Source organism: Falco punctatus (genome assembly GCF_963210335.1).
Source record: "Falco punctatus genome assembly, chromosome: 19".
In the NCBI taxonomy this organism is placed as follows: Eukaryota; Metazoa; Chordata; class Aves; order Falconiformes; family Falconidae; genus Falco; species Falco punctatus.
The window spans coordinates 5748161-5760729 of NC_137599.1; the positions used below are offsets into that span (position 1 = coordinate 5748161).

The 12569-nt window shown below is 43.1% G+C and overlaps 1 protein-coding gene across 1 annotated transcript; it reads right to left on the bottom strand.

Annotated features, from left to right (window-relative positions):
- Nucleotides 1-429: 429 nt before the first annotated feature.
- CCDC47 (coiled-coil domain containing 47) lies at nt 430-12562 on the bottom strand. The gene is made up of 13 exons (XM_080369622.1): nt 12420-12562; nt 10215-10480; nt 9982-10089; nt 8426-8600; nt 7997-8118; nt 7298-7363; nt 6297-6398; nt 5328-5438; nt 4674-4759; nt 3359-3417; nt 2497-2606; nt 2155-2322; nt 430-1851 (listed from the first exon to the last, which is right to left on the bottom strand). Exons 2-13 carry the CDS (start codon nt 10473-10475, stop codon nt 1771-1773), a joined length of 1449 nt encoding a protein of 482 aa, XP_080225748.1. The 5' UTR covers nt 10476-10480; nt 12420-12562; the 3' UTR covers nt 430-1770.
- Between the last annotated feature and the right edge of the window lie 7 nt (nt 12563-12569).

Here is a 12569-nt window from a genome sequence, read left to right on the forward strand (position 1 = left end):
CGGGCACGGGGAACGCGCCGTGCCCGCCCTCGGCACCGCCTACACGGCCCCGGCTTTGACCGAGGGGGGCAAGTCCTCCGCCTCCACCTGCCCCGGCCCTCACCGGAGGGAAGACCCGCCCCCGCCCTCACAGGCGCCCCGCCGTGCCCCCGCGCAGCGAGCACCGCCTCCTGCGTGACTAAACCGCCGCTGCGCCCTCCCCAGCACAGACGATTCACATTCTTCGAGATTTTAGATGAAAGGCACACGCAGTCCAGCCAACTAGGCAGGTGGAGTGTTTCAATTATATTTTACTCTCCATTATATTTGTTCATTTGAATGTTCGTATTACAAAATTAGCTGCCGTGGCCCACAAATGTGTGGGACTTCAGGAAAGCTGTCCGCTTCCTCAAAAGAGCACAAACTAGTACTTCCTTTCAGAGACCTCTGTGAAACAATACCGGTTTAATCTTTAAAGCAAAATAGTGCTAAAATTTCACATTATCTACATTAGTTTTGGTTTTAAATAATCTTACCAACCATTATAAAATTAATGTATTTGCATGTACCAGGTTACAGACATTTGCATTTAAATCGGTGTGAAGTATCCCATGCTGGAACAAAAAGGTTTAAGGAATTGCTGTTTCAACAGCAGTTCGTTCTTATTGCCTCAGTTTGCAAGTTTGCACAAAGTATTGAACAAGAAAATGCAAAACTGTTTCCCCACAAAACTGAAAAAGTCTGTTACAAGCAACAATCATGCCTTCTAGACGTGAAGCATTTATAAAATGCAGAGCTCTCTCAGCAAAGTGTGCACAGGGGCATCCACTTCATTCTCCCCATTTATAGTCAAGAAGCCTGAAATGATCATTTACCAGATGAAGAGGATACACATCCTCTGAAACTTTTTTACTTGCTTGGGGAAACTGGCAACTGGAGATCACCAAATCTAGCGTCTCGCTGAAGTGAACTCTAGGCAGCAGCTGCTGAGAACGGGAGAAGCTTTTGAGGCAAACTTGTGCAGTTGGTATTGAAGGAAGGCTAATTGAAGCTGCTAACTCACCAGGTGCTCACTCCTGAACAAACTCCATGCTGACGTTACAGACTTCACATTGTATTAAGCTTGCAGCATTCAAAATCACAAGGAGGAAACTATTGATGTATTCCATTCCCTTGTATCTAACCCAGCTGTATGTTTTACACATATGCCAGTCATGTCCACAGGTGACCTAATACTGTTTCAGTCCCTTCTTTGTAAAAAAATAAAGTAAAAATCACTTCTATTCTACTGGGCTTAAATCGCTGAAGAATCCATACTGTGTATGGAAGGCTCTATGTTTTGTGCCTTTACAAGCTTGATGCAAATAAACACACAGTAAATGTTTATTGTGCAGTTTTCTTCCCCTTAGTTTTTCCCCCTTCCCTCCCAACAACTAAAACCAAACTTTAAAACCAAAGCGTGAATGTGTTACCAGCACATGTGGACAGGTTTACAATCTTCCGTTTTTAAAGAACAAATGACAAAAAGCATTCAAGAATATTGCATTATTTTTTTTCCAAACAGACAAGTAGCAAAAATTTGTACCACCTGGAATAAAACTGCTGAGACAAAGCTCTCTACATACACCTGCATGTTGCTGTAATACTTAAATAAGTAACACCAATGCAAGGAACATTTCTCGTAATGGCTACTAGTGTTCAAAGAAGCGTAGGATTATGGAGTTAAGTAGGTCTTTGTACCCTGTGAACTGAAATTCTGCAGGTGGCACTGAGATGCTTCTCACAATGGAGTCACATAGCTTTCACTTTGATTTGCTTCATCTTCATCTGCTTCTTCTCAAGTTTCTTCTGCTCACGCCGCAAAGCAGCTTCCTGCAGGCAAGGACATAGAGATCTGAGTGAACATCAGTGATCTCTTCAGAGCAAGCTGATCATTTCAGAAGAGCCAAACATAAAGGACCTCCAGTACTTGGGTTCACATCTAACTACATGAGCTAGCTCCTCACTGGGAGCCTTTGCATGTTTCAGAAAGCAACAGCGTATACCCTCAAAGTTGTTTTCCTTCCAGCAAATAAGAAATCAAGTTGCCCATTGCCAGTATATCTACAGGCAGCCCTGGAGGTATCACAGGAGATATGTGCCAATAGCTTGTAGCAATCTGAAAGTCCACCTCACCTCCAGCCGACGCTGTTTTTCAGGATCCTCTTCATTCATTATTCGCTCCTTCTCTGCCCGTTTTTTCTCTTCTCGACGGGACTGGGCAGCCTCCTGTCTTTGCACATGGGTCAGTTTGAGGAAGTTCTCTTCCACACGAGCCCTGTTCTTGTCAGCTTTTTGTTTACCCTTTTCACAGAGGAAAGCAAATGCAGTTAATACGGATTTCCCCACGAGCAGGATGCAGTATCTCTGGCAGTCGTATTAGAAACATAAGGCTTCCAATCTTAAGATTAAGGATCCAGTGGTAGTTGTTGCAGTTTCATACAATATTCAGAAGACAGAAAAATATACTCTACTTACTTCTCTGTTCAGACGGAACTTCTTTGCTTTGTCAATAGAGTAGATAACCATGCTCATCAGAGGCAGCAAAGACTCCATGTCCTTTGGGGAAGTGTTGCCTGAACCAGGCACTGTGATAAAGTGTTTCTTGTTAATTCAGAGAGGTTGGCAGAATTTTTCTACTTGCTATAATGTATTTAGATGTATAAGATGTATAAGGAAAATCTTTCCTTATTGCTCACATTCATGAAATAAAGATGTTCTTATCCTCCTCTTTAGGAAGGTCTTTTCCAACTTAAATGATTCTATGACATCACTAAAAAAGGCATTTAGCTTTGGAGATTGCATTTAGATTCCTCACACAGCAACAGGCATTTTCCCCACACAATCCTTCTCAGTTTTATTGGTACAGAATACAAAAATAAGGGTTGAATTCAGGGTCTACCATTAGCTTCACTTGGAGCTATGGCCTTGAATTCTGAAGAGGACTATGGACTTTTCCTAGAATACATTCCCAACAGGCTGGTTTTATTTCAAACCAGGGTTAACCAAGTAACTGTGCAAGCTCCAGCTGCAAGGTGTGTAACTTAAAAAGAAGCCATCTTCCAATGGAGACTTAATACAACCACCAGCAGATATAAGAGTACAAAGTAAGATCAGTAATAGCAAGACTAAGTATGCTATTATCACAATGATGTGCCACGCAGCCCCCAGTGTTATTACTGCCTTCTATTTCCTGGTTAATCAATTAATGATCCTGTTACATGCACTGAAGTAATTCGTTATGTATCATCTTCCACAGATGACAGAACTTGAGCATGTGTTGTGCAGAAATAATGCACAACACTACTGCCCCGCTATATGCATACACCAGTTCTCTTACCATTAAATGTAAACAGAAGTGTCTTTTTAGTTTCGGGCAGTTTTGTAAGCTGACCCTCCCTGGTATGAAAGAAAAAAAGTGACTGGAATGAGTAAAGAAAAATACAGGCATATAAAGCACCTAACAATGTTGGGGAAAACCTTGTCAAGAACCAAGAGACGCTTGCAAACTACTTGAATACAATAAACAAGATTAAAAGCCTGGCTGTGTAATAGTTCCACACTATTCAGAGTCCTGAAGTTTTACTCAAAAACACCCAGTGAAAAGGCATTAATGTAAAAATGTACAGCACCATCCAATCCAGTTCAGAGGTCATCTGAGCCCCTTAGGGGGCTGTATATTTTTTAGTAACATTCAGTTGTACATATGCCCCATTGTTCATACTACTATAAATCTTCTATAAATATCAGTTAGGAAAAAAAAACACCAAACCATTTTCTGAAGAATTCAAAACTCTGCAGTATTCTAGTGTAAGAAAGTCAGACCTACATCTCACAGATCCTCTAAAGCCTAGCAATTTCAGTACAAGGTACACGTACTGCTCTCTTATAATTAAATCAAAGCATGTTCCTTTTTTTGGAGGACAGTTTCAAGTTTTGATATGAATCATTTATTTATATGCCTGTGAGCATAATACACCCTTGCAAAAACCTACATGATAGATAAGATAAATCACCCACCACTTGGCAATTCTGAGGCATTCTCTAAGACTAGGAGGCTTTGAGAAACAGAAGAGATACTGCTGCTATGTATTTCTGAAGCACAGCTGAAAATCAACCTGAACAACGTACCCAAGCAATGGATTCAACAGCAGAATGCTGAGCTGTATCAGCTAGAGAAGGGCAAGCAGCCTTGGCGTTTTGTCTTTTGATTTTTTTACACCCCAGACTTGACTAGGTTTACTAGTACTCAATGCATTCAAATAACATCTGAGTTAATGTATTGAGTTCTCCTCCTGCAGTGTTATTTCTTGGCCCTTAAACTCTAACATGCTGTATACCTCTAGTGGGATTATTCCGTTGTTTCCCATACAGGTGTGCACACTGTAGCTGCTACGTGTTACCTGAAATTTGTAGCTGCCCCAACTACAGCATAACCAGCAAAAATAATTATTAGGGCAATAGAGCACCTTGATCTTCTAAACTAATGCAGCATTTGGAAGCATAGGGAGTGTATTTATTCACCTGTTTCACCTTTGCTCCCAATTTCTTTGTGTGCATTCTAGCAGGCTTCACACTGCAAATGAGTTTGTCAGCCTCTATTTTGCTTAGTGTTACAATAGCTACAGGGAGGAGAGATCTAGCTTTATACGTACTCTTGCATAAGTTTTGGACCGGAGAACTGGTCCGAGAATTGGACAGATTCAATCTTGTCAGCATAGTGCGTGAGGAAATGTATCATCTAAAAGAGAAAATGGGGTTAGTTTTTCCCAACACCAATCCATCTGCAGCCTACCCACTCCATATGGGCTTGCCAAAGTGTCCATATATCACTCAGAAACTTGCTATGCTCAGCTTGCCACAATGACATTGAAATTTAAACTGTCAATTATTTTTTTTGCTTTTGCTATAGAATGGACCTCAATACATGGAATTAATGTGAGGAATGCTGACGTTAGATATCTAACTCATTGCAGATTTTCCAGTTAATTTGGCAACATGTCAGCTTTGAGGACCTGCAGACACCGTCACCACCCTCCTTTGAACTTGGCTGTTAAAGATAACTTCCAGGCTTTGAAAGGCAGTTTTAAGTCTGCAGTTCATGTTGATATGTAACAGGAATAAAGACATGAGAATTACGTGCTTCTTCCAGCCCTTAAGCTTTCTTAGGATCTTGATTTCTCTAGATTTCACTAGGGCTGTTTGGCTCTCCTGTTCTGATGTTTACAGGAGATAAAGATCAGAACTTTTTTGCAGAGGCCAGTGCCAGGGTTACCAAGGAAGATTCGTACTCATTCATTCAAGATTACCTTAGCATCCATCATTCCCTCTGTGACCTCCCCCATCTCTGACAAGATAGCCAGTGAATCTGGAAGCCCATATTTTGCACCAGACTTAGGTTTATCACTGCAGAACTCACTCTGTTTCAAAGAGAACAAGGGGAAAGAAATAAACATAAACACAAGCTTGTAAATATCTTAGACTGAACCATTCCAGCACAGTGGGACTCCTAAAAGTACCTGAAAAGAAACACTACAAAAATTACACTTAGCTGAGTCACGCCAGTCTGGCTGGGGACATTCCAAATGTAAAAGGTAAATCATGTCATATCACCAGTCTTTTAAATAGTCAGTACTTTAAGGTAAAAGATAAAACAATTCTAATACATCCACGCTGGAATGCTCAAAGTGGATTAAGGCTTTTCTCACATTGTTTGATAACAGAACAAAATCAACTAGCATCCCATCAACCTTCTTTAGTGCTGTTGCTTAAGACAAGTTATGAGAGAAAAGATTCGCAAACCACTGCTTGTTATCACTGGATTTTTTGCAAGCTGCAGAGCTCGACCATATGGACAGCTTTAATTTTAGATTGCATAAAAGATGACTTAGACACAAACTTTCCATATCACATATTGCTAATTAAGTCCACTCTTCAATCCTTGAAAGTCATTTGTGCAAATTAAATGAGGTCAAGCGACACTCATGTATCCTGACAATACACTTCAGCTTCCTCCCAAATGATTTCTACACCAGAAGGAAGATGTAAGCTGCTTTTGATTGCATCTTTTCCCGCAGTTCTGACAGCAGCTGGCTAGTACTTCAGGTGTTTGATAGCATTAGACTTCCATCCATTAGATGAAAATGTCTTACACAGAAGATTTCAACAGGTCAGTCATAAGTTTTCAACTGTTCCCAAGAAAATAAGCCATCTACAGATCAGAGGTTCTTACATCCTATCATTTATCATGTTAGTATTCCCAACATGAACATACATACCAGGTCCTGCATCTCTTTTTGAAGTCGCACCAGTGCTTTTCTCGTTCCAACAGCAAATACATAGGTGTCCATGTCTTCATCATTCATTGTTACTTTTATTTGCTGTGGGACAGAATGTTATTAGCCCTGATCAGATTTATACGAATCTGCATTCAGACTATGGGCCAAATGGAGACCTGTGTCACAGTATGACTTCAGTGTTTGTCTGACACTTTGATTCATAGAACAAAGATTAAGTGAGGCCATACACAGGTAAGGTAAAGGTTGCCGATTTAAAGCTTCTCAATGTGCCTTAAGGTAAGGTACTTTTAAACTGTATTGAGTACTCAGTTCAGTATTCTGGTATAATGCCAGAGTGTAACAACAGTGACTAGAACAGCAGAGGTGTAAGACTCATTCACAGTGCAGATATCCATTGTTTATTAACAACTGCTGACATCTAGATTAAGTATTTTTAACAGATATGGGTAAACACAATTATAGACACACGGAAAGAGTATTCAGAGTGCACACAGCCATCGTTCTTCCAAATGTAACCTCTCTTGGCATTTATGCAGTTATGAGATTATCCTCATCTCTAAGAGCAAGGCAGAAAGTAACTTTACAGGATGTAATATCCAGGCCAGCATATGCATTAAGCAGCTCTGTTCAGGCAGACTGAACAGACAGAAAAGCAATCATTAAGTATTTCAGATTGTAAAACCGCTTTTTATCAAGATGAGGTCTTGAAGCATGATAGACTGTTCACAAAACCTCTCAAACAATAACCACCATAGATAAAATAATTTCCAGACATCAGCAGTTTGCATTCCACTGGCAGAAAAGAAACACAAACAATTCTTTCAGATTGTTTTGACAGTTACTGAACTGGAAGACTGGGAATAGTATAGAAAGACACCTAGCAGTTCACTTGTGTGTGCCAAGAACAATCAAAAGCAGCAGAGCAGAACCAAAGGAATTAAACAATTTATCAAAGTTAATCTAAATGGCTGAGTACATACCACTTGGTCAGAAGCTGGCCTCATCATCCGGGCAAGAACATTCAGCAGGTCTTGTCTCTTAAGAAACTAAAAAAAGTTTGTAAACAAGAAGAAGATAATTCGATATACCTAGAGTGCAGCATTTCATTGGCAGATAGCAGTGGGGCTCAAGGAAAAAATAGGACAGTTTGAAGCTAAATTATTCTATGAAAAACATCTTCTAAGGGCGCTTTAGAAGTCGCCTATACTGCTCAAAAGCAGGCATACTTTCTGCATTAGGTTAGTTTCTCAGGGCCTTGCTCCATTAAGTTTGGAGCTGAACCAACGTGTGGGGCTACTCCATCCCTGGTGCTGGACTTCCTACTTGTCTTTGTCGTACTTCCTTGGAATTCCTGTTGGTCCATTCCTCCAACTAAAGTCCCTCTAAACAGCAGCTGGGCTCTTCAGCATACAGTTACCTCTGTTTATGCTATACTTCAGCTTTCTATACTTTTTCTGTAAGCTTTCACTCTTACCTACTTCGGTGGGAAGAATACAGCCCTGTATGGATCTTTAGTCCAACCAGTCTTCCCTTCACGTGTACATATTCAGAACCCTGTATCTGAATGTGAGCAGAAGAGTCGAGCTGGGATTCTTTGTTGCTCACACTGGCATGGAAAAGCCTCTAAAACCTGCAAACTGGTGACAGGTAAACAGTACTACAAACTGCCTCATCCTTACCTTTAACTGGATGAGCATTCCTTCACAGCACACCCTTCCAGAACACCACAAGTTATATATATGTTCATTTTCTTGATTTAGTTTCCCAGTGCTTGTAGCTTCTTTATTAGTGCCATCGTCCCCTGAAGAAAACAACAATGAACTGCAATCTAAAAATCACAAATTTAAACACCAAAGTTCATCAGTACAGAGCTCTGCTGTTGCTGGATTACTTCAATATCCCCGTGATGCTGCTGAGTAATTTATACTACAGCACCATAATTAATTTCAATACCAGAAGACTGGCACGCTGTTTATCTACACACAGAGCTCTCATTTGTGCTGTCACGCATCTGCATCAGAAAGCATACTCTCCTCTATAGTCCACATGCTGGCCTAAAACCAGGTTTACTCAAACTAAAAATGGATCTAAGTCGTTATGGAACTCACCGACAAGAGCAAAGTTACTTTCTAGCAGCTCCCTGTGAGTATTGAACCATGCATGAGCCAGACGGTTGTTTTTGTTCTTCCCAATGATGTAATTCATGATGTAAGCAAGAAGTCCTGTTACCATCAGGATCTCCATGTAGTAACTCTCCCAACTGTTCTGAAGGTGAGCAGGGACCTACAGTAAGTGAATGGAGACTGTCTTTTACACACTGAATGAGCAGATTCCACATACACAAACAATTTGGAAAATGCAGAGTACTGGAGAAACTTCATCCCAAACACAGCAATAAGCTTCACAAAGGCAACAGGACAGAGCTAAGCCTACATAATGCATTTGGCTCTACTGGGACACAATAATCTTACAGGAAACAACAGATAACAGCGTTCCCAAAATACCTGGCCTATACAAACAAAATAGTTCTCTCTTCCAAGTGAGCCTGTGCTAGCACGCGTCCCTCAGAGTAGTCAACAGCCCAGCATTTCAACTCACTGATTATTTGAGCTTGATGCCTTGCCCATCACATCATTATCTGATCATCACGTAACTTTTGTTGAAATCTAAACACCCAGTGTCCAGGAGCATTTTCAGGACACTACCAAGAGCCAGACTGCAGGGGGGAGCAAGGGAGCCTGCCAGACTTGCCATCTTCAGAGAACAATTAGCTGTTTTGCTATCACTGTATCACCCTTCAGTCATAAAAGTACCCAAACCTTACTTTTCACTACCAGGGCCAGCCACAATACTTAAAAGAGATGTTACAGATAATAAAAACACAGACCTCAAGCACTGAATCATTCTGTAAAGGACTCTCTTGGGACGTAACAAGATGGTGATGCAGGGTGGACAGAGAGATTTGCTTCAAAAACCATCCAAGTCAATTTATAATCTGAAACTTTAGCCATAGACAAGCTAAAAATACACTGTTTACTGTAAGCATATGATCATCGCAACCTCTTCTTTACATGTTGAAAAAGCACCCAGACATTCTGAGATGTATCTAGTTTTTCTCTGGATTAAACGAAGGTCATCACTCTAGCTCCTCCACTTCTCCCCCACAGTCATATAGGTAAAAGCAGCTAAGTCATAAAACGCTTTCGTCAAAACTATGTTTGAAAAGGTTTGTTTTAACGAAGAATTTCATGATCTATATTCCAACTGCAGTTCTCAGTTTGAATACAGAACAGAGCATTGATCCAAGGACAGGAGTTCTAGAAGCTTAAAATAGAGATCAACAGACCAAAGGCACCTGCCCTGTCAGTTTTACTTCAGGAGTTGCTATGTAAAGTAGCATCAACCAATGCAGAAGGGCATGGAACTGGGAGCTAGCACACCTGGATCGTATTCTGCTGCTGTCCTGTTGTATTATTTCAGGTATTTCTTGTCTCCATACTTCTCCTGTTTCTGCACTGTCTCTTGTTAATTTAAATAATAAATTTTTTAGGACAGGTTCTGTCTTACACGTGTGTTTGTACACAATGAGATTATTGGCACACCACCTTAAAAAAAAAAAAGTGATGAAATACCAAACAGAAAGCAGATCAACATTTATACCTACATTAACTATTGTTATGGGGTCTTTATTTTTGCTATGAGATGCATCTGGTTTCTCTTCATAGCCTTCAAACTCCTCATCATCATACGGTTCACTCTCAGTATCACCCTCCTGAGGGACAAAATCACACACAGCGTAAAAATCCAAAGCCGGGTAGGTCAAATCCAAAAAGATCAGCTGAGAAAGGTGCAGAGGTACTATTAGGAAACACACAGAGGAAGGAGATGAGGCATTACCTGTGCATCTGCGTCATCAAAGTCTTCCTGATTCTCATCCTGACCTTCAAGCTCTACAGTTGCTTCTTCTTCATCATCTTCTGTAGTGATGATCCTCTGAGGAGACTCTGTGACTGCATCTTCATTAACATCTTCAAATTCAGCAAAGTCATTATCATCGTATTCCATAATGTCATCTCCATCCTCGAATTCATCATACTTTGCCAAAGAAAAACTCCATGGGATGAACAGGACAGCAATAAAAATATATAAATTCTTCATTTTCACTGGAAGAAAAAATTGATCAAACATTGCAAAAAATCCTCATCAATTCTGTTACATCACACCTACAGTAACACCCAACTTTCACGAATGAAAACGCTGTCAAGACTATAGAGAAATAAACCCCTGCCTGATCTTGCCATCTTCTGTATAAAAGAAGTGAATACTATTACAAGAAAAAATAACTTTGAAGGTGAGGTTCTAGACTCTCTGGCTTGAAGCAGGAGCAGCCGAGGCAGCAGCCAGTTCACATCTGGCCAGGCTGTTCAGATGAGCAAGTTCTGGAAGCAGAGAAGTTCCACTATAAAACTGACTCTCCAATAGCATCTCTCAGTCAGTCAGCGTTGTTGCCAGCTCATTTCAAAGGCCACACACTGTGCCTACAGTTGTTACTAATTAGCAATTAGACACAGTCAGATCAATGAATGTGTAACAGCAGCAGTAAATCTTAAAATGTATTCATGTACTTTTAACAAATGCTGTGATAGCCCCTGCTACTTTAAAAGTGCTTAACTTTGATTTTCTAGACTGTATGCTCAGAATCGGGTCCCACAGCATCCCAGCACTACTGCTGTTTAGAGAGAGAGACCTCTTGTTGTAAGCTCTACAAACAAAAGCGGGAAGAGGATGGATACTGCACTGGTGCCCAGAACAACAAACAGCAAACTGGGGCTCATGAGACCAAAGCTCTCTCCCCACACCTGCTAGAAACCTGCAGAGAGTTTGACAGGTCTCCTTTTTTTACCCTCAGCTTCCCGTGCCTTTTTTGCTTGATCTCCCAACAGTCTTGGTCTCCCACTTGGGCTGTAGGTGCCATCACCAAGGTCCAAACTACAAGCCCCAAAGGGGCAGCAATTACCCTCTGCATTTCACAGACAGCTAAGGAGCGTCAGCTGCATCAGGCATGGCAGTAAGAATCATTTTACTCCCTCCCGCGAGCAGATCTTAGTGGGAACTTGAATGTTGATGAGAATGTTCTCTTAGAAACTTGAAATAGAAACAATTTGTTTCTAAATTAGCCCAGCAGTCCTCCGAGTACCACACGCAGGGAACCCACTGCTACAAATGACAAGGACGGGTAAAATAAATGCCTTTGTCAAAGACTTCTCATTCTAGCAAAAACCTGAACGGAACATGTAACAAGAACATTAACCCAGATGGAAAGAACAGCAAGGCAGAGACCAGGAATTTAGCATGCTGTTTGGGTACATCACAATTCTGCAGGAACTTAACAGAAAACCAAAATGCTATTTACGTATGACAGAATTTGCGTTCAGAGGTTACAGACACTGGGACAGCGACAACACCTGCTCCACCAAACCCCAACAGTTTCAGGAGAAGAATTTCGAGACTCTTTGGGCACACCCACTTACAAAAGGCCCTACAGCCCCATAAAGTTTTACGCAAAATAAACTTGTGCGGCTGCCGGCAGAGGTGCAGAACCAGGGACGGACGAGACCCAGACCCGTTGCCCAGCTCGACGCCTCTGCCCCGGGGCTCAACGCGTTCCGCGCACACGTGCTTCGGCGGCCCCCGCCCCCCCCCCGCAAGGGGACCCGACTCGCCCACCCACCCCCGCACCGGAGAGCGGTGGCGGTGGCACCCACCGGTGGCCCTGCTGGGCACACGCCGCGCTCCCGGCTCCGGCCGGGGACACGAGCCAACGTTAGCGAGCCTGAAACCAGCCGCCGGGCGCCCCGGGGCGCGGGCCCCCCGCCCTGCCCCAGGGGGTGCCGAGGGCCCCCGTCCCCGCGGGGGGCAGCGCAGACCCCGCACGACCGGGGCCACGGGGCCCAGCCATCCCTCTCGGGGGGCACGATGGGGCCGAGGCCATTAACGAGAAGCGGGACGGGAAGGGGGCGGGCATGCGCCTCGCGGTGTGCCCCATGGCGGCGCGGGACCCCATGGCGGCGGAGCGCGGGGCCCAGCCCGGGGCCGCCTTACCTGAGTCACGCGGCGCCGCCGCCGCCGCCGAGGCCCGGCCCCGCGCCGCCGCCTGCGTGCCCTACGTAGCGCCGGGCATGCGCACTGCGGGGCCCCGCCGGCCGCCCGGCCTGCCTGCACGCGGCCGGCCCCACACGCGGGCGGCAAGCG